At 36.8% G+C, this 22,832-nt stretch overlaps 2 protein-coding genes and 1 non-coding gene across 4 annotated transcripts; 2 read left to right on the forward strand and 1 right to left on the reverse strand.

Moving 5' to 3' along the window:
* Positions 1–206: 206 nt before the first annotated feature.
* On the forward strand, positions 207–4,176 carry LOC113238112 (26S proteasome regulatory subunit 6B). The gene is made up of 8 exons (XM_026474834.1): positions 207–378; positions 604–765; positions 976–1,179; positions 1,675–1,822; positions 2,828–2,924; positions 3,042–3,136; positions 3,267–3,425; positions 4,026–4,176. The coding sequence occupies exons 1-8, from the start codon at positions 219–221 to the stop codon at positions 4,108–4,110; spliced, it is 1,110 nt and encodes a 369-aa protein (XP_026330619.1). The 5' UTR covers positions 207–218; the 3' UTR covers positions 4,111–4,176.
* A 123-nt stretch (positions 4,177–4,299) lies between these two features.
* Positions 4,300–20,693, reverse strand: LOC113238111 (serine/threonine-protein kinase PAK mbt). 2 transcript variants are annotated; one of them, XM_026474832.1, is made up of 10 exons: positions 20,661–20,693; positions 20,296–20,400; positions 19,879–20,035; positions 11,944–12,511; positions 10,396–10,508; positions 9,894–10,085; positions 8,956–9,132; positions 8,346–8,468; positions 7,867–8,031; positions 4,300–6,481 (listed from the first exon to the last, which is right to left on the reverse strand). In XM_026474832.1, the coding sequence occupies exons 3-10, from the start codon at positions 20,017–20,019 to the stop codon at positions 6,257–6,259; spliced, it is 1,704 nt and encodes a 567-aa protein (XP_026330617.1). In that variant the 5' UTR covers positions 20,020–20,035; positions 20,296–20,400; positions 20,661–20,693; the 3' UTR covers positions 4,300–6,256. The 2 variants fall into 2 exon arrangements, with proteins under 2 accessions (XP_026330617.1, XP_026330618.1); XM_026474833.1 differs by lacking the exon at positions 20,661–20,693 and having other exon boundaries at positions 20,353–20,467.
* Positions 17,217–17,323, forward strand: LOC113238379. Its single transcript, XR_003311088.1, has one exon. It is a non-coding gene; the product is annotated as a U6 spliceosomal RNA (small nuclear RNA).
* Positions 20,694–22,832: the final 2,139 nt, after the last annotated feature.

Here is a 22,832-nt window from a genome sequence, read left to right on the forward strand (position 1 = left end):
GTTTCATCATCATTGCATTTGAAACATATTTTGAAGGAGGATTTAGCAATTGCTGTTTAAGTTGGGTAAATTATTCATACAAATGTACAAAATCTACCATTTGGCATTAAAAAGAATGTGACTTATTGACTTTTGCTCCAATGCTCCTTAAGTACTGTTTATACAATTTGAAAATACAACAGCCAAATGTACCGAATTCTTTTCAGAAACTACAACGAATGCTGGAATTTCTCGAAGTGCAAGAGGAATACATAAAGGATGAGCAAAGGAACCTGAAAAAAGAGTACCTTCATGCCCAAGAAGAGGTGAAACGTATCCAGTCTGTACCATTGGTCATTGGACAGTTCCTTGAAGCTGTTGACCAGAATACTGGCATTGGTGAGTTGTTTATTTAGTGTTTAGAATGTCAAATATTCAATTATGTCATCGTCATCACCATCAACGGTACATATACAAAATGTTTTCATTCACTGAAACCTCATGGTAAATTTCAAATTGAATTTTGCACAAAATTTAAATTATATGCAAACTTGTAAAGAATAATGTCAAGAAAATGTTCATATAATCATTTTGTTATTGATTCAACAAAAACATTTTTTACAGTTGGCAGCACAACAGGATCTAATTACTATGTCAGAATCCTATCAACCATTGACCGTGAGTTACTGAAGCCTTCGGCTTCTGTAGCCCTACACAAACACTCTAATGCTCTTGTGGATGTTCTGCCTCCTGAAGCTGATAGCTCCATTTCTATGCTGCAAGCTGGTACAGTATTTTAAATAATTCAATTTTAAAAATATTGTATAAGCTTAAAACCTTTATGTTGGTATAAATTTTGTTATTTTGGAAAACAATCGTATTATGCATGAAAAAGATGTCTGTAATTTCCTGCACAAATAGAAAAGTTAAAGGAATCGTTCCTTTTCCTTTCCTAAACAGTGAAAAAGAAACCAAATAAATAAATTCTGTTCACAGATGAGAAGCCAGATGTGCAATATTCTGACATTGGAGGAATGGACACTCAGAAGCAAGAGATTAGAGAAGCAGTAGAACTGCCTTTGACTCATGTGGAACTTTACAGGCAGATTGGTATTGAGCCTCCTAGGGGTGTCCTTATGTATGGCCCACCAGGTTGCGGCAAAACTATGCTTGCTAAAGCTGTTGCACATCATACTACAGGTATATCAAAACTAACTTTCATGAAGAATGATTGAAAATCTGTTATGGATATTCTTGTGTCTTTAAAGTAATTACTAGATATTGGATTGGAGAAGTTGACTTTATTCATAGGACAGTTTTGTACATAGGATACTTTTGATACTCAGTGATCCCTCAGGGTCCAACATGTATATAACACAAGATAATGTTGACAATTGAACTGAAAATTAGTGATCAGCACTAAAGACACTAGTCTTTACCTGGATACTGGAACATGTGTGACTTTAAATGTATGATGAGAGGTTGGATATACTTTGATGTTTTGAACTGTGTAAAACTAACATACCTAACTGGGTGATGGATTAGTTAAGAGAAAACAATAGACCAAAAATCGGCAACCCATTTCATCACTGGAAAATTGATGGCCCAATTTGGAGGCATGTTATCAAAGTAAGGAGACCTAATGCAAACTCCTCCACGTGTACCTATTCCTTATAACACAAGCTCATATTCCAGCTGCATTCATCCGTGTGGTGGGCTCAGAGTTCGTGCAGAAGTACCTCGGCGAAGGGCCTCGCATGGTGCGCGACGTGTTCCGTTTAGCAAAGGAGAATAGCCCTGCCATAATTTTCATCGACGAGATTGACGCAATTGCCACTAAACGGTAATCTATTTAATAATTAATACTATTTAATCCATAATTACTACCTGAGATCTACCATTAAATCAAACATCATCACTCAAGAAATTGACTTTTTCCAACAATATTCATTTGAATAGCATCGTAAAATCGTATTTGTTTTTTTTATTAATAATTTTGGCTTGGATACAAGTCCTTTGAGCCATGCCTTCGTTTAATTATGTTTCTGTAAATATGGCCGCCACGAAGAGGATAGGCAATTTGAGGCGGCGTGCGTGCTTGGATTGACACGGGATTCCTTAGAACGGGCCGATACGGGTAATTTAGTTCGAGATTTGTATAATTTCGCGTTTTAATCTCCGATTAAGGCACAATTGAGTATGATTCAAAGCACTAGAAATCATACTCAAGTCCTTGCAAGCACTGGAAATACGACCCTAATGGCAAGGACTTGGAGTATGATTTTCAGTACTTTAAATCATACTCAAGTCCTGACTTGAGCATAGAGTAGAGTTCTGGAATACGACCCTAACGTTCGTATTCCGGAACTCTACTCAATGCACAAGTCAGGATTTGAGCAGACTTCGAGTATGATTTCAAGCACTGGAAATACGACGCTAATGGCAAGGACTTGAGTATGATTTTCAGTGCTCACTGCATTACTGAAGTCCTGACTTGAGTATTGGGTAGAGTTCTGGAATACGACTCTTAGTCCCATTTCATAGAAAAACTTACTTCATGTAAAACGTAGTAGGTCACTACCATAAATTTAGTAGTACTAAATTTATGTACCTCATTTTATGTACATACGTTTATAAAACTTTTAAAGGGTGTATATTTGCGAAAAAATTAGGTGAAACAGAAACTACACAGCAAAATGCTGCAATGCAAGACATTTTGTGTTCAATAAGTATTACTAAATTAGAGAGTAAATTTATTAGGCAATCTGAAGGGAATCATGTTACATGACCCCCTTGTCAGAATTTTTTTATATTATTATTTTGCAATATTTGTTGATTTTCATTTCAGATTTGATGCTCAGACTGGCGCTGACAGAGAAGTTCAGAGAATTCTACTGGAGTTACTCAATCAGATGGATGGCTTTGACCAGACTACTAATGTCAAGGTAAGTTATTTGTAGGACACATTCTGGCCTCTTGAACCTCCCAAGAGTACGAGAGTCCACATGACCTTTTTTATTTTGATACTGAATGAAAAATATGTAAATATTTCTGATGGACAGGTTATAATGGCGACGAACCGTGCTGACACTTTGGATCCCGCTTTGCTCAGACCTGGCCGTCTTGACAGGAAGATTGAGTTCCCCCTACCTGACAGGTATACCTCAACTTGTACTCAAATTTTAAATTCTTATAGGCATATTTATTTTTTGTTCCTTAATTATTATTTTTAGGTCACATGCGTTTAAAGTGATTTAGAGTTCTGGATTAAAAAATTTTCATTGCAGACGTCAAAAACGCCTTATATTCTCAACAATTACCGCAAAGATGAACCTGTCTGAAGAAGTAGACCTAGAGGAATTTGTGGCGCGGCCCGATCGCGTTTCCGGCGCTGATATCAACGCCATCTGTCAAGAGGCAGGCATGCACGCTGTTAGAGAAAACAGGTATTTAAAGCCTAAATAAAATCTCACACTTTTGTTCAAAAATTGTTTTATATTTTTGCATGTTATCCAATAACCAGCTTAGATCTGACTCAGCAATCCTGCACTATATTAATCGTAATGCAAAACGTGCAAAACGATACTTTCCAAAAAACTACGATATCTTTCACGGAATTACTAGTAAATGTCAGTTTCGCGCTGTCTCCTATGCCACATTCCCCTTGTGACGATGTGACTTCCTTACATTGTCATCCCACTTTTTTATCGCCTTTTCTTCGGTTCCTGGCCACTCGTTTTTTAATTTTGAATCGTTCTTTAATTCCTTTGCCTCGCCATTCTGATTTTGTTTCGTTCCACCGCCACTCCCTGCTCGATCGCGGTAGCGTACAGTTCCCTTACCAGTTTTAATATCGATTTGTAATAGCTAATCTAATCATGTGCCAATTTTGATAACAATTTGTAATAACTACTGCTAATCATGTACCAACTTTAATACCAATCTGTAATACCGCATACCTCGGCCGTATTTTTATTTACACGTTTTTTAATAAAATGTTTCACAAGCAATCAGTATCGTTGTAATTCTGTATTATTTGTTTCTAGGTACATTGTCCTCCCCAAAGACTTCGAGAAAGGATATAAGAACAATATCAAGAAAGATGAAAGTGAATACGAATTCTACAAGTAAATAAATTTAATCTGCATTTTAAATATGTATCTGATTTTAATTAAAATAAATAATTTAACAACAAGCATTTGTACTTTTTAAATAAAAGTCAAAGTTAGTTCAAAATCTATATTTGATAACAGTTCTTAACAATGTGAAATATTACAATATATTTGGCATATACCTTATAAATGAAATTGATTTAATGCGTACGAAATAAGTTATATTTTTATTTTTAAACTGAATTAATTTGAATAATGTCTTTGTGATGAAAATCAAGTCCGAACTTTGTCAAGTTGATTCTACCTACTCCTCTATAATGTATAAATACTTTGTTATGCCAATAACGAACACGTGCAAAGAGTGCTTGCGAAAACACTAAGGCTATGTTATAAGGCACTAATTCTAGGCTCTCTGATACAGAAAATTTAAACCTTTTACATAATCACAAATGTAGCTGCCCATAATGTCAAAAGACAGGATTCCACCTAGCCTCCTCCTGTAATCTAATTCTAGAAAGATTTGATTGACTCTGCATGCACTAACATAACCACAATAATAATCATCAGGTTAGGTGCTAGGCAATCACAGTTACCAAAATTCTTCAAGTCAAAATACATAATATTAATACATTTGATTTGAACCTACATAACAATATTCATAAAATATTATCTCGGAATGTAAAAAGAGAATCATGGAGGAAAAAGCAACTGAACATGATTATAACTTAATTGAACAATACAACCTAAGTATATGATTAAGAAAAACATAAGTACAAAAGCAACATTCAGTAATACTGATTTAGTAAGTAACAACCAATTGTGAGTTCCTTAATTATCTGGTACAAAATTTTACAATGCCGAAATAACAATACCATCGCAAAAATGATTTTATCAATAAGTACATAATTATATAAATACTTTGTACTATACGAATACCTAGAACACACCTATGGACGGGGCGGAGTTTTTGAAGGCTACAAATAGTTCGGAATTTTTGAGAAATATAGCTTATTTACGTTACTAGCTTAACCTATAACAAACACGTATATTCAACAAATGTATGGCAATAATAAACATATAAGTACAATAAAATAGTTTCAACAATAATATAATAATTCATGATCAAGAAAATAGAATCAATTTATCAGCTAGCTATTGAAGATATGGAATGTGACTAAATACTTTAAAACGATTTTATAGTACAAAAAGTGGAATGATTTCACTGGTTTTCGTTAAGCAGTTACCGTACGTATGTTTATATAATATTTCATCACTTATACAATACATATTTAAGAAAATAATTGTTGTAAGTTCATAACTTATAATACAAAATATTATAAGTTGCTCCATAAAACAACTTTGGTTGAAAATTATAAATAACACTGGTTATGAATAACAAACAGTTTGAAAAGTTTTTTATGTACTTTTGTCCCAAAATCGTATTTTATATATGTACATACCTTTATTGTTTATTTTGACGATTAGCCGTGTACTGTATTATTTACTACGAGCGTTATAAATACCGCAACCAGGCGTGGTCAGTTTTACCGTCACGTCAAAAATAGCGGTGGGTCTTTCGTTTTTAAATTATCTGAATTAAAACGGGTTTACGTAATGACACTGTTTGATACATTTTGCATTCCGTGTCTGGGGATTATAAGTATATAAAAAGTAACGACTGTTTATGACTATAATTATCTGAATACTTACCCAAACAACTTTTACCTACATGTACTCGACAAAAACGCTGGTACAAACGAATATTAAGTCGAACATTTTGTATTCCCAAACAAAATGAATAATCAATACTTTATGAAAGAAATAATATCATGTTTGTTTTCGCGTGTGGACTAATATCATCAGCAAAATTGTCGTCATCGCACATATACGATGAGGATTACAAGAGAATATATCGAGAGAATGTAATTAGAGCAGACAAATCCGAATAAGACTTAAGAATCACAAAAACGACACCATTGTTCATTTTCACTGATGGATGAAAATTGTGTTTTAACCATTTTGCCAAGATAGATAGATATCTATCGATGGATATAGCTAGTAATCGATCTATCTAACGATAGATAGATATCCATCGATAAATGTGGATAGATATCTAACTATCTATCTATTTTGCCAAGTGTACAAATGTGTGAAGTGAATAAGAATTACTGCGCGGACGAGGGCTGCTGGTGCACATGCGGCATGAGAGGCACCAGCAGCGCTGGCGGGCCGGCGCGGCGCAGGAAGGGGTGGTGCAGCAGGCGCGCGGCGGGCTGACGCTGCGCGGGGTCGCGTACCAGCGCCATTTCCACGAACGATAGCAAATCAGGAGGACAACGCGCAGCACCTCGCGGCCTGGGTGGCGGCATGTCGCGGATGCGACGCATCGCCTGCCAAATGTCACTCATGTTAAATCGAAGTACAGGCCATACGGCGTACGAAGCTAAAATAACTTAGCTCAGCTCACGTAGTTGCATGCAAACCTAAGCTAAGAATATACGTAGTAAGTAGTGACATACTACGCGATGGATACGTGCGGGGGGGAAGGGCGTTAGAAAGACGACATATTCTACATAGCTTAGCGGGATCGTCTGTATAGTTACAACTATACAGCTCGGCTAGCTTATTTCGCGGTGTGAACTGAAGTATGAATAGATGCCCCGGCTACGTGAGCTAAGCTAAGTTAGCTCAGCTTCGTTCGCGGTGTGGTCTGCGATTAAGAGTCGATAGTACCTCAACTGGAATTCAAATATTTCCCGTATTCAAACGGTTCTCTTGCGCGGGTCGAGCGGCAGGGACACTGGCATTATTTCAGAATTATTTTTTTTGCAAACGAAAATACCGGCAAAAGTCAGATACAAATCGGTGACTGACAAGTGACATTTGCGATTGGCTAGTATTAAGGCTCAACTCACTCTGGTGCAGAGTCGAAGCGTCGCGACGCGTCATGTTTTTCGGCTATAGCATATTCATCTCTATTTTTCCATTATTAAGGTACAAATTTGTGATATGCAATGTCACTTGAGCGCAGTGAAGCGTCAGACGCCGACCACACTGTGATCCGGGCGCACTAATGCGAGTGTCGTCGTTGTAGTTAAGAAACAGGACGCGACGCGACGCTTCGACTCTGCACCAGTATGAGTTGAGCCTTAATACTAGCCAATCGCAAATGTTACTTTTGTCAGTCACCGATTTGTATCTGACTTTTGTCGGTGCCAAGTGTCCGATTTTAAGCTGATTCAACACACGTAACACTTATCCTACAATCGCTCTCTAAATTGCACTTCAATGTTCTATTCTTTACCGCTGATCATATCGGATCGGGTCAGTATAAGTCGGCCGATAGATGTGTAGGATCGATTTTTGTGGGACAAATGACACCTAAATATTTTATTTTTTAATACACACTTTGGACAAAAAGCTATCTTCTGCTTTATGCATTTTCCAATTCTGTATACGAAATTGTTTGGTGCATTTGTCAGTGGAATTATAGAGGCCAAACAAAGTTAAGGCGGTGTATGGTGCTAGTTTCAAAAATATTTTCAGTTTTCACACATTGCAATTACATGGATGTCATTTTTCTTGCTTGTGAATTGTCAATTCCACTAGCAAATTTGTATAAGATTCATCAAAATATACTTTAATATATTATAATATGTTTGTCACCTTGTACATCTAAACATTGTATGGACAATATATTTGATTATTCACAGGTATACATAATATCTTAAGTGTACATATACAAAATTTTGTCAAAACGACTCGCAACCCTTACCTGCAAAGGAGGTTCGTTGAAGAACGGAGGTTCGCCATCAACCATTTCAACGATCATAATTCCCAGTGACCACACGTCCACCTCGGGCCCGTACGGCAATCTTGATATCACTTCAGGGGACATCCAATATGGCGTGCCCACTAGCGACTTTCGTTTCGGCAGTTCCTGAAAGCCAACATGTTCGCAATGAATACTTCTGTTAGCGGATGTATTAAGTGAAAAAAATAATAAATAAAAAAATGTATAATAATCTATTTATACATTTTACGTTGGAATCGTAGGACAACATGTCTAACATCAGCAGCAACACGGCAAATAAGTTTGCTAATGAATGCGGGTTTTATACATAAAACGCTACAGTATCCATTTGTTAAATGTGTTTGTTAATCATGGACGGAAATAAACTGTTGAACCAAAATACATCTGTTCAAAAATAGAAACTCATTCAAAACTGTTATACTCATATTACGAAGATATACCTGAGACACTTGAGCACAAAATCCGAAGTCCGATAGTTTGACACGGCCATCCGCCGTCATAAGAATAGAATCTGATTTGATGTCTCTGTGTATCACGCCTTGACCATGGAGGAATGCTAGCGCCTGAAAGCAGAGCACGCTATTAGAAAAACTATATATTATTAAAAGTTTATCGGCTTATTGTAAATATTTGCTTAACATTTTTTAGCTCAGTTGGTGGTGGTTGGTTCGACCATTTCATCGACGGTTCTACTAGGCAAAGCCGTAGCAGCCTAACAGTTTGACCTACCGCCTCTCAAGCCGAGGTCGTAAGCTCGCACCGCAGTGTCTCGGAATTTATGTACGAAATTTAATTTGAAATTTATCATGAGCTTTTCGGTGAAGGAAAACATTATGATGAAACTTGCACGTCGAAGAAGGTTCACAACCCACGGAAAATGTGTGAAATCCCCAAGCTGCATTAGGCCAATGTGGCGGACTATGGCCTAAACTCTCCCCTGAGAGGAGTCCCGTGTCCAGCAGTGGGACGTATAAATGGATTGATGATTGATTGATTGATCCACTAGCCAATGACATTACTTTTAAAATTTAATTGATATTGCCAAGTTACCTTCAGGCATTGCTTGCAGACAGTGGCAATTTGTTCAGGATCCATGCGTGAACGCGTCACGATGTCAGTCAGGGCCCCGCCCGCCATATACTCCATTACCACCCAGAGCTCATCGCCTACAAGGTATGATGCGTGCATTTCTACTATATTCGGATGTGGATAATCCCGCATTATCACCTGTAAAGAGATGAATTGAGTTAGACAACAACCCTGTAACTCCTGTGTTGTGCATTAGCACTAAAAATAATTTATAATCAAAAAGATTTTTAACTCTACTGCCTTTATATCGCATTTAATACAATGTTCCCGACGTGATATTTTGGGGGCACATAAACCAATCGCCGATAGCAGTATTATATAGTGTGGTCTTCAATATTTTCAATTCTTATATGTCAAGACACTGTATGTAGTCAAAAGGAGCACAAAAACTACTGTACAAATTCGAGCATTCTGAGGCTTAAATTATGTGTGAAATCTAAAGAATGGTTTATTTAAATAAAATTAAAATGTTTTAGGCAAAAGGATAAGGCCAGCAATCAAATAGTTGAATAACATACCACATAAAAATAATTGAATATCAATTCAATAAAAATTTTAATACAATGAATAGTGACATCTCTAGCCAGGGCAGGTAGCTGTAAAGGTGACGATATCATAGATTTCTCATCGATGGTAGTACGGTAAAAAAATCATTGAAAAACCAAATACAAAGATACGACGCAAGCACATAGAAAAATTCGTGAGGTCCACTAGTTCGTTCCGTGGCTTATTTGTTATAGCGTCTGGCACGGTATGCTAGAAGACGTCGGTTCGAATCCGGCCGGATCGAAGGAATTTTTTCTGAGTGTTCGATCTTTGTCTTAATAATAATAACAAACTAGTGGAGTAATTTCACATAAAAATAATTGAATATCAATTCAATAAAAATTTAAACATACCACTTCATTGAACAGCAACTCGCGCCGCTGCTGCTGTCGCAGGTTCATCATCTTGACGGCAACACGTCGACGCGTGCGCGTGTCAGTCGCGGCGCATACTACCCCCGTGCTACCCTCGCCGATCTTGCTGAAGCCCGTCAGCGTCGCGCGCGGATCACCTTCGCTTACCACCAGTCTTAGTGCTGCGCGGAACTAAAGAGAACAATTTGTAATATTAGTAGGTAGATGCCTATAAAGACACAGAAAGGTGACCACAAAAAGGTCCAGCTCTAATAGAAACAAAAAAAAAACAAGTTTGTCATCTAATAATCCAAATTATATAAAACATGTTGATATAATTTAGAACATAAGTGAAAGTATAAACAACGTTATATTGAAGCAAAATTGCCAATCAGTCACACAAGAATGAGTTACACTTCCTCTAAGAGTCACATTACAATTTAAGATAAAGTTGACAGCACAAGATATGTTATCTTAGGCATGTGTAATTGGAACCACATACTTGGTCATGTGTTAGGCGAAGCTCGTGTTTTGACGCGGCGAGAGGAAGATGTGCGGCTGGATTGGCAGGCGCAGGAGGCGGCGCGTGCTGATGCCGCGATACGCCATATTCGCCTTGAACAAGCACAGAAATAATAACTGATTTATATAGTGGTATACTTAACAGTAGGAGTATTCAGGTCTAGGCCTTACAGTCCCGTAAGAGGTTGACATGTTTTGTGCAGATGCCTATGTGTGTTAATTATATATATATATATTTTTGTTTCTTTGTTGCAATTATTATTATAAATACATATATATAAATACATACATATATATATACAAAGTAATACTTCAGGAAAAATAAAAAAAGTTTTCATTGATAAGTTCTTAAATACTGAATGTAGGTAGATTAATAATAAGCTTTAAAGAAAGATTATTTTTTGTGCATTCTATATCATAAATTAAACAGCCGTAAGTTAAGCCAAAATGGAGATATTTCAATAATAAATAATTAGGAAAGGACAACCGTGACCTGTAAAGGGCCCGAAACGTCGGTTTGTATGAAAAAAACAAATATACGCGATTTAAATCCGGAAAAATAGTTTCATTTCCTATGTGTAACAATCGCGAAAACCTAAGAACTCGATAATAAATAATTAGTGAAAATCAATCATCATGTTGGATTTATATTGTGGATTATCATTATATTCTCATAGTCTGAGCCAAAAACAAGTATTGCACCATTGACATCATCATCATTTTATTCTATGGGTCGCAATGGTAATTGCGATTGCAAGAAAAAAGTACAGTGGCGAAGATAATAATTACATATCATCTTATTCTCGTAAACATAGTAAGATATTTTTTTTAGAAAGGTCATTTATTCTGCTGTTACAATGAAACCATGATATGATAATCAACTTTTGCTTTCTTATACGAACAGCCAGAACAGTTTGAACTACTGCGTGTATCGTTAATTCGCGTAATTATTTTTATGAGAACAATTCTATTGTCATTTGTCATATGAAGAAACGTAACTCATTTAGTTTAATATTATCATATAACATTATATTTGTGCACTTGGGCATGGGTAGGAAATGTGAATATTATTGTATTATTTTGTTATTCCGTAAGTAAGTAACTGCTTAAAAATCACGAAAAAAAATTGATAAGATGTATTGGTACCTAAAGATCTTAAATATGATATAACACATAGGGTCGTATTCTAGAACTCTATTCAATGCTCAAATCAGGATTTGAGTATGGTTTAAAGCACTCGAAATCATGCTTAAGTCCCTGCCATTAGGGTCGTATCTCCAGTGCTTGAAATCATGCTCAGATCCTGACTTGAGCATTGAGTAGAGTTCTGGAATACGACCCTAAAACTGTGATAATGGCAGTTATCTTTTTGTTCTCTGGGGATGGCGTTAGACATTTTACCACGTAGGCACTTAGTTTTGTCAATAACTTGTTATGTTTCTCAAATTGCAATGAAGCAGTTTTAAATTAATTCCTGCACCTCTTATGTTAACGACAAGGATGTATCAAACGATGAACAAATACATACCCATGGTAATATTATTTCCATTTAGTCCGTGTGACATGCTATGGGACATAGTCTGAGGTGGATGGTTGTGCTGATAAGGAACATTGGCATTTTGTATATTCTGATATGTTACATTTGTGGAATGATTATCATTCATTGCTGAAACAGGTCTGATCATCGCTTCATGAGCATGCTGAGACCAGTCGACTGGGGATTCTGTTATTAGCTTGTTCATGGTATAATTGCAGTGATCTCTTCGCAGGCTGGGATATTGTTGTGGAGCAGGAGGCACTGGTGGTGATTCCTCAGGCACTGAAGGAGGTACATTTGCCTGATTCCTGTAGTCCCTTCTAATACGGGGTGGACTTGAACTACGTAGTGAGTTTGACCGTGCAACATTTGATGTTTTAGGCAGTATTACTCCATTTTGGACAGGCTGTGATGGGATGGCGGAAATTGGACGTGCCACTGAAGATATTGGTGTGACTCTATGATCTCCTCGTACTATTGTTTTTAAATCTAGAATTTCAGTAGGCGTAATTTCTGATGGGTCCACCAAAGGTAGTGGTCTATTTGTTGATTTTAATATCTAGAAAAAAAAGAACAAATGATCTTTCTTCACATGTGTAAAATTAATATTATAACTATTGTAAAAATATAATCCTGCACTTTTATCACAAACGTTATGATTCATCGAATTCTTTGTTATCAGCTGTTAATAGCTTTGTCTCAACTCTAATTTTGAAGTCATTATTCAGCTATTAAAAACATGCCATAAAAGTACACACATCAAAAGTGTCTAGGGATCAAGAGAATATTTTAGAAATAAAAATTATTTAAGCAATATTTACCAAATCCAGTCTTCCAGGACGACTTCTTACTTTAATGCTTATGTTTTATTTAACCGCTTACCCCTATATTTAATTAAAATAAACTAAAATTGATGTTTTTGCAAATTGTGGGAAAAAACTCAAATTAACGGCGTCAATTAAATGACAAAAAAATGGCGAAAATGATGATTTTGCTCATTGTTATTGTAAAGATAAGAAAATTAATAATCTGTATTTCCACCATTAACACGAATCACACAATTACAGCGATTTGGCATGCTTAAGATGAGTTCATCAAAATCACTTTGAGGAATGGCCGCCCATGCGTTTTGTAACAAGTCAAAATATTGTTGTAGAGTATGTACGGTATGCATACTCGGCACAGCTCTTCTTTGAAGCATATCCCATGCGTGCTCAATTGGATTGAGGTCTGGCGATTGAGCAGGCCACGGCAGAACGTTGATACGAGCTTCGGCAAGAATGCGTGTTACGACTCTAGCCGTGTGTGGACGTGCGTTGTCATGCATTAGTTGAAATGAATCACCCAACTGGCCTCGCAAAGGGATGATAACATCTGAAACAATCCTCTCTGCGTAAACTTTAGCATTGAGATTACCCCTGATCCAAATGAGATCGGTTCTTCCGCCGATCCAAATACCGGCCCATATCATTATTGTTCCCCCACCATATGGATGAACTTCCTGACAATATCTCAAACGTTCATGACGTCCAGATGTTCTCCAAACTCGAGTACGTCTTGTATCCGGTCTCATACCGAAGCGGGATTCATCCGAAAAGCACACATAGCGCCAGTCTTCTTCCTCCCAGTTTCTGTGTTCGCGAGCCCATCGTAAACGGGTCCTGCGATTGCAGGGTGCAATAGGTGGAACTCTGAGCGGCCTTCGGGATCGCAGACCCACTTCACGTAAACGATTTCGGATTGTTTGATCGCTTATTAGCAAGCCTGAGGAGCTGTGGAGCCTCGTAACCAACATCATGGCGGTCATGGTACGATTCCGTCGAGCAGTATTTTGGATATACCGGTCCTGTCTGCGAGTCGTGATGCGAGATCGTCCTCCATGTCGCTCGGCCACGCTGCCCGTCATGCGATAGCGCGTCCAGAGGCGACTTATGACGCTCTGTGTAGTGTTAAGAGTGAAAGCCACAGCACGTTGCCTGGAACCAGCTTCCAACATTCCGACGGCTCGCATCATCACTTCTCGGGTTAAATGATGTCGTCTCTCCATAATAATGTAAATTGTTTCGGTTCCGATGCAGATATTGTAATGATTTTGTCAAAACGCTATAACTCATTTTTATACAAAACCACATTGACAATCGATTTTCTTCTTATTATCGAATTTTAAACAATATTCCTTATTTAAATGTTAAAACTCACTAAAAAGTATCAATAGCGATACAAAAAAGTTAATATAATTAACCCTAATTGCAGCAATACTCTTAAACGTACTTGATCCCTAGACACTTTTGATGTGTGTATAAACAATATAATATTTTTCTGAGAGATGTAAAGAACCTAAGTGCCAAAAATCAATTTTTAGCACAGATCTTAATTCAATCTTAAGATCAAATAAAATATCATGTCTTTCACCATTGCATAACTTTAGCATTCTAAAGCAATGTTTGTAAGAACACAGATACACAAATAATGAAGTTCTGTCACCCATGCTAGTTATGTAAAATGACAATTCCTGAAGCATCTTCAATGGCTAAGCATAGACTATATAGTATGCATAATTATAATCATGTAACAATTTATTTTATGTAAGTACATTTTAATTAGTAATAACAATAATAAATTTCTTTATTTCGGATTAAGTCCATAAGGGTTATTAACAAAACACTTAAAAATAGGGTTAGTATTACATATTGCTTATTTTACAATTTATTATTATAGGCCACAAAACCAATGTGCATCCTAGACCAGTGATCTAGGAAGCAACCCTGTACACGGTTTACAATTATACTCAGGAGGCTGTTATCGCCGCCCCGAATACTGCGCAACAAAGAAGCCGCCCTTTTTCGCATGATAGCTGAAAAGCCATCTAAGCGAGGCACGGCGAACATTCCCGATGCACTGCAAAATCGAGGCAGCTTCAACAGCATCCTGAATAAATTATTATACAACACACGGAGGGAGCTTAGAGCTTTTTGGGTGTAATTGACCCATAGGCTACATGTATAAAGTGACTGACAGTACCCCTTGAACAACATAAGTTTGACGTCGTCAGTACACCTAGCAAACCTACGAGCCAACATGTTGCCCCTCACTGCTAGCACCCTACGCTCCCTTTCAACATCTAAATCGTCCTTTAAAGTCAAAGCGTCGTATTCAAGAACTCTACTCAATGCTCAAGTCAGGATTTGAGTATGGTTTAAAGCACTTAAAATCATACTCAAGTCCCTGCCATTAGGGTCGTATTTCCAGTGCTTGTGTTGCCAGTGCAATCCTGACTTGAGCATTGAATAGAGTTCTAGAATACGACCCTCAGAGACCCAGTGCCCCAGGTACTTAAATTCGGTGACTCTTTTAAGAGGAGTGCCACACAGGCAGGGCTGGGCAAAATACATGCTACATCTTAATTGAAATACAAATTACAAAATACTTCCTTAAATGTATTTAAAATACAAAATACCAAATACTTTCTTGAGGTGTATTTGAAATACAAAATACAAAATACTTTCATGGGGTGTATTTAAAATACAAAATACAAATACAAATTACAAAATACTTTATTAGTATACTTATCGCGACATGTGGAAACCAACAATTTCCTTCAAAGGATTTCCTTCCACAATACATATCTTGAAAAAGAAGTTTTAAATATTCAGTTTTACCAGAAAAAAACTGTTAAACCAATACAACCATACTTCAGAGCACGAAGTACGTATAATTATTATTAATATTCCTATACATGTCGAATACTGTATATACGTGTAAATGCCATTCATAACATGTTCACAACACAAATTAGTCGCTCACGCGATACGTTATCCCTATCTACTCGGCCTATAAAGGATGCAAATGTGCAATTTAAACCAACCGCAAAATGGCGGCTATAACCCTAGAACCCTGCTACTCTAAGTTATAACCGCGAAAAGATGACTTTGACGACTTTGACAATACCATGCACTGTTGCCACCTGCAAATGTGCTTCTACTGCATTGAATACGAGTATTTAAGATGTCGTGAGTGTTGTGTGTCGGTGTAGTGAGAACCCTAGTGCACAAATAAGTAATGAAGATAAAGTGCGGGTAGTTAGAAAAACTCGCACAACTAGAAGATGCTGACACCCGCCTCTTCAGTCCTTGCGAGACCATGGACGTTGCAATATGTCCGAAAATTCGAGGTAAATAAAATATGTTTATACGTGAATAAGTCCCGAATTAAAAATCAAATAATTTCATACTTCATTTTTTGAACGTTCCGCTTTACACAAACGGACGCACGCACGCACGCACGCAGGCACGCACGCACGCTGGCAAGCACGCACGCACGCACGCACGCACGCACGCACGCACACACACGCACTCACACACACACATATACACATACATACATATAATAGATGCTCTTTGCAAAAAAGTGATTGATCACTTGCATTTACTTCGTCATTTACAACGACTTCAATCTAATTACATATATTTTTTGTATATAGTTCTTCACATATAATACCACCACGAAGGTTGGGGGCTCAGATAGGGGCTCGATTAGGGGGTCCGGTTAGAGGTCGGTTAGGTGTCGGTAGGGGGTCGGTTAAGGTGTCGGTTTGGGGGTCGGTTAGGTGTCAGTAGGGGGTCGGTTAGGGTCCGGTTGGGGGGTCGGTTGGGGACCGGTTAAGTGGTCGGTGGGGGATAGGTAGGGGGTCGGTTAAGGGGTCAGTTAGGGGGTCCACCCATAAAGGGCCCCTAACCCGCCCCTGACCCACTCCCTAACCAAACCCTTAACCGACCCACTAACCGATTCCCTAACCAGCCCACTAACTGACCCCAACCGGCACCCTAAACGGCTCCCTAACCAACCCCTAACCGACCCCCTAACCGCACTCTAACCTACCCCCTATCTGACCTCCCAACCGACACCCTAAACGACCCCCCAATCGGCCCCCTAACCTACCCCCTAAACGACCCCCGAACCACCCCCAGCCGACCCCTAACCGACTCCCTAACCGACCCCTTAACTAACCTCCTAACCGACCCCCAACTGACCCCTAACCGACCCTCAACCGGCCCCCTAACCGACCCCCTAACACACCCCAAACCCATCCCCTAACCCATATTCGTGATGACACTTTTACTTGATAGTTTCGGTTTTAATTGTTAGTTTCAATTGTTTCTTAGAACAACTAATAAAATTAATCTAATTGCAATTAAAATCAATTCAATCGAAATCAGTTGCAATTGAATAGAATTTTTAATCTGATTGAAATTTAATTGATTAACGTACTTGCTTCGGCAGTACATATACTAAAATTGGAACGATACAGAGAAGATTAGCATGGCCCCTGCGCAAGGATGACACGCAAAATCGTGAAGGGTTCCACATTTTTTTTTGAGCCCGGTCGAACCGCGCGAAATAAACGTAATTATACGTAATCTAAAAAATAAATACAGCTATGGAATAGACGAGATACCATCCGCGCTTATAAGGGTATGTGCAGACGAATTGACGTTTCCGTTTTATACGCTTGTCAATCAGTCTTTTGCCGAGGGTGTGTTCCCGGATCTTCTTAAACAATCCCTGATAAAACCGATCCTCAAAAAAGGAAGTAAGTATGATCTGAGTAATTACAGACCGATTGCATTATTGCCCGCGGCTTCGAAAGTATTTGAGAAGGCAATGTGTAGCCGCCTATACTCTTTCTGTGAAAAGTACAATATATTTGATGAGTCGCAGAATAGTTTTCGGAAAAATCGTTCAACTACACTTGCGACTTACAAATTTATGCAAAAGATTCTGGATACACTAAATGAAAAAAAGTATGGTATCGGTATCCTATTGGACATGTCAAAGGCATACGATAAAGTTCGGTATGATATCTTACTGGATAAACTTTACGGAATGGGTATACGAGGTGACATTCATAAATGGTTCGCATCCTATTTAGAAAACAGAATCCAGTATGTAGAAATCGAGCATTATAACTATGAGACAGGGGAAATAACTCAAGTCAGATCTGAGCCCCAAAACATGAACAATTCGATACCACAAGGAAGCGTCATTGGGTGCATACTATTCCTGGCTTATATAAATTACCTCCCAAAAGTAATAAACGATTCATGTGTTCTTTTCGCTGACGACATCTCAATATTAACCTCTTGTAAAAATAGTGACCACTTAAATCAAACCCTTCATAATACACTAACTACAATTGTAACATGGATGAATGATCACAATTTAGAAATTAACTTCACAAAAACCAAAATTATAGAATTTAGACCCTATCAAAAACCATCACTAAATATTAATTTTTCGTATAACCAAATACAAATAGAAACCGTCAATACATTTAATTTACTCGGAATAGATATCGATACAAATATAAATTGGAAGCAGCATGTACAAAAAATCACAAAAAAGCTATCTAGTTTTACTTACGCCTTAAAAGAAATAAACAAGTCAACAAATTTACAAACTGCCCTAAGTGCTTACTATGCGTACGCTTATGCATGGCTATCATACGGCATCATATTGTGGGGCAATAGTACAACTGTAAATGACCTCTTTATTAAACAAAAAAACTGCGTAAGAATACTAGCAAATATATCAAGAACAGAGAGCTGTGAACCATTCTTTAGAAAATACAAAATCTTAACCCTAACATCAATTTACATTTTGGAAGTTTGCAAATTTATAAAAAAGTACCCACATTTTATACTAAACTGCGAGACGAACCAAGACACCATCCCACAAGATACGGAAATAATCTTGTAACACCGTTCTCAAAATTGGAAATGCATAGATCGAGCCCATATTCAATGTCGATAAAAATATACAACAAACTACCGGAGCATATAAAGCAAGAAAATAAAACAAGTATTTTCATAAATAACTTAAAAAACATTCTTTCTAATAAAACTTACTATACAGTGCAACAATATCTTGATGATAAATTGCTATAGCGTTGATCTGCCTCATTCCTATTTTGCTGTCCATTATTATCATATCCATATTACAGGATTCATATGTCTTTCATTGTAACTATGTGAATAAATAAATAAAATGAAGTAGATAAAATGTTATATAATGGAGTAAATGCAATGTTATTATGGTCGAATTAAAACTAGTATAACACATAATTGTACAATTAATAGTATGTTTATATATATGATAAGAAATATAATAAGAAATTTTGTAATAATAATTATTGCTATGGCTTGAAATGTAATTAAACCATATTATAAGTTTTTATATTGCTATGCCCTTACAGTATATTACAAGTATACGTAATATAGTGTAAAATTTGTATTATTTATATTATGTAAACTGCAATAAATATATTATCATTATCAATGCCCAACACTGATATAAATCTATGCACGTCACAAAATAGGCTGTACATTGAAAAGAAAAAAGTATTTTGTTGAAATGTATTTTGCAACGAAAGTATTTGAAATACAAATTACAAAATACATTACGGTCAGGTATTTGAAATACCAATTACAAAATACATTTTTAGGGAGTAATTGAAATACAAATACAAAATACGTATTTGTATTTTAAATACGTATTTCAAATACAAGTAATTCAAATACTGCCCAGCCCTGCACACAGGTCTTGCTACCCGATTTAAAAACTAGCAACTCACTCTTACTGGCGTTGTACCTAAGACCATGAGCCTCTGCATATTTTGTACATATGCCTAACAATTTCCAAAAAGCAGTTATTGAGGGACTCAGCAACACCATGTCATCTGCGTAACTAATATTATTCACCATTATTCCATCCATCGAGCATCCAACCTTGGTGTTGCTCAGCTCATCAATTAAACGATTCATGTAAAGGTTGAAGAGACTTGGCGAACTTAACCCACTTTGTCTCACTCCACACTCTAACCTTAGTGAGAAAGCAATAAATTTTAATGAGTATCGAGTTTTTACAAACCTGATTGTTTCCAACAAGTGAAGCCCATTGTAGTGGTAATCCAACAAACTTGCCTTCACGCTTATCAAACCCGGTATGCACTCTGTGCTCAAAATTACTCGGCGGCGAAATCAGAGGCTTCTTCTTCTTCTTGGAAAACATTATGTGAAATCACTACCTGTAATCATCCATTTACACTCAAACACATTACACGAGTACAACCAGTTCATTATCAAACACCATCACTATCGACTAATAAGTGTAAAACCGAAATAGGTACCTTTATGTAACCACGACTAATGAGGAATGGAAAGCTCGAACATTACACTTTCTTTCACGTTCAAGTGAATCACCGGACTGCTTGAGTTAGTACATACATTAGCCCCGTTGCTGTACGTTTAGTTAGAATAACAATACACCAATAAGGTCTATACAAACCTTAACGTGAAATTCTTGAACTCGAAACACACGCTGAATACCAAATCAACAACTTACTCCGCAACAAGCAGCCATGCTCAAAACAAATTGAATTAGTGCAATCTCCTAAAATATTTCACATAAATATTGATACACATAAATCAAACTGCCTACAAACAGCTCTTAGGGACTAATAAAGCCTGTTTACGCTTAGCAACCGGAAAGAAAACAAAAATTAATTTCTCCAAGAGCGAGAAACCCTGCCCAACGCGACATTTACGAAGGAATTTAAAAAAAGTTATATTGTGCTACTTTAGTACAATAATACCACTTTTGACATTACAGTAAGACTGACGCTATACGAACTCGAGATGTGATCCACTTACTCACATAAATCGAGTATATTCATAAAAACCGCACTGACAGTGTTTTTCTCACAAAAATAGCGGGTTTTTGTAGTTACAGTTTTTCACAAATTTATTTTTAATAACGACCCTAGGGGTCGTATTTCAGAGCTGTACTCAATGCTCAAGTCAGGAATTGAGCAGACTTGAATATGATTTCAAGCACTGGAAATACGACACTAATGGCAAAGACTTGAGTATGATTTTCAGTACTCACTGCAATACTCAAGTCAGAATTTGAGCAGACTTGAGTATGATTTCAAGCACTAGAAATACTACCCTAAAGTAGAATTCTGGACATTACACTGGTTCCAGTTGTTTGCTCAAGTCAGGACTTGAGTATGATTTCAAGCACTGAAAATACGACCCTAATAGCCAGGACTTGAGTATGAGTAGAGTTAATACTATCCTGAAGTTGTTGACGATGTGTGACTGCGGTAAAAATAGATCATACACTCTATATTTATTTGAGAGCGGTGAATTGAAGCGGCGATTTAAATCTCATTTTTTTAAATTGCCCAAAATATGATCGACAGTCCAACGTGCCTCTTTCGACTTTCATCCATATTTTGTTGTTGTCCAAGAACTCTTTCTATATATAGGTACTTATTTATCTAAATTTATTTTAGAAAATAATATAAAAATTCAACTCCTTTAATAATAACATAATGTTTATTCTATGTTTATTTACAACTCATAATATTTTTATTTTTTTTGTTTATTCATAATTACTCGTCTGATCCCTTTTTCTCTTTTTCTCCAACTTTTAAATCCCGTTTCCAAACTACATTCCATGATAGTAGAAAAGTTTCCCCGTTTTAAAAATAAATTAGTCAAAACCATTTTGTAAGTGGCTAACACGCTTACCACGAAAACCGGAATATGAGAAAAAGTCTATTTTAAAAAGTATCAAATCTAATTAAAAAGAAATGTAACTGTTCCACACCGACCGCCGCTCTTTAACCCAAGGCCATGAAATAAATTAAAAAATGAACTGACATTCATTTATTACTAGGGATGGCCCATTGACAAAAATATGTCGATATATATCGTATCAATATTTACATACAGTATTGATATTTGTATTATAGAGATTTTTTCTGAAATAACCACTAGCTTTTATTATGATTTTTAATACAAAGATCGAACACGTAGGAAAATTTTCTTCGATCCGATAGGACTTGAACCCACGACCATACTGCACCGTAGTATTGCTCTTACAAATTGAGCTACAGGTCAAGTTATCGAGTTGTCGAAATTCTCATGTGTTTTTGTTAAAGATTTTTGTACTGGATTTTCGTCATTCTGCGCCACTTGTGATATCTAATGAGAGATTTTATTTATTTATGGAGACTCCTCAACTCAATAACTTGACCCATAGCTCAGTTGGTAAGAGCAATAATGCAGTACAGTGTGGTCGCGGGTTCAAATCCCAGTCCAATAAAATATTTCTACGTGTTCGATCTTTGTGTTAATCGCACACTGATCGCGATTGCACGCAGTCATGTAATACTAAAATAATTTTAGTTTGTATGAATACTGTATCTAATAACCATCGGGACAGGCAGAAACTACAGTCTTCCACTAGCTACAATCCTGACACATAAGTATCTATCGCCTCATTGACATGCGTCAATACTTTTCTATACTCGTCGGTTAAGAAATATTGTTAATAATTTAAAATATTCGTAAAGCACATGCTAAGGCTTCAATAAAGAAATATCGAAAATGATACTCCAAAAAATATCGATTTCTAATATATCGAGTTTAAAAATATCGAATTTTAAGTAAATTAAATATGACTTTATTCATCAAACACATTTTTATGTACATAGAAAGCCACACGATATTATGTATTAATCAATAATTATAAGCTATGAATGACGAAAAGGACGAAGTCTCAGCATAGTGCTGTTTCTTAGTCTCCGCCTACTGTGTTCTCTGTCCAACATATCGGAACACAATTATTTAATTTCTTGATATTTTGATATATCGATATTTTTTATCATCCCTATTATTACGCCTTAAAAAGTACTGTGTAGCCAAGTTTGGCTGTATGGTGTAAAACCTTTGCCTTTTCCTTTATGGAAAGATGGACAAAAATAATAATAGTGTAGCCAAGTGATCTATGGTAAAGACCTAGGGAGTAGGGAG

The sequence above is a fragment of the Hyposmocoma kahamanoa genome, unplaced genomic scaffold (genome assembly GCF_003589595.1).
Source record: "Hyposmocoma kahamanoa isolate Upper Pololo Valley unplaced genomic scaffold, ASM358959v1 95, whole genome shotgun sequence".
Lineage (NCBI taxonomy): Eukaryota > Metazoa > Arthropoda > Insecta > Lepidoptera > Cosmopterigidae > Hyposmocoma > Hyposmocoma kahamanoa.

What these genes read in the sequence shown, in the direction of transcription:
- LOC113238112 (XM_026474834.1), top strand. Translation starts at nt 219, where the DNA reads ATGCTGGAATTTCTCGAAGTGCAAGAGGAATACATAAAGGATGAGCAA. An exon ending in TGACCAGAATACTGGCATTG is followed by an intron (nt 379 to 603) that starts GTGAGTTGTTTA and finishes CATTTTTTACAG; the next exon opens with TTGGCAGCACAACAGGATCT. An exon ending in CACGCTGTTAGAGAAAACAG is followed by an intron (nt 3,426 to 4,025) that starts GTATTTAAAGCC and finishes ATTTGTTTCTAG; the next exon opens with GTACATTGTCCTCCCCAAAG.
- LOC113238111 (XM_026474832.1), bottom strand. Translation starts at nt 20,019, where the DNA reads ATGTTTTCCAAGAAGAAGAAGAAGCCTCTGATTTCGCCGCCGAGTAAT. An exon ending in TGGAAATAATATTACCATGG is followed by an intron (nt 10,509 to 11,943) that starts GTATGTATTTGT and finishes TGCTTGTTCAAG; the next exon opens with GCGAATATGGCGTATCGCGG. An exon ending in TTTGTGCTCAAGTGTCTCAG is followed by an intron (nt 8,032 to 8,345) that starts GTATATCTTCGT and finishes GTTGGCTTTCAG; the next exon opens with GAACTGCCGAAACGAAAGTC.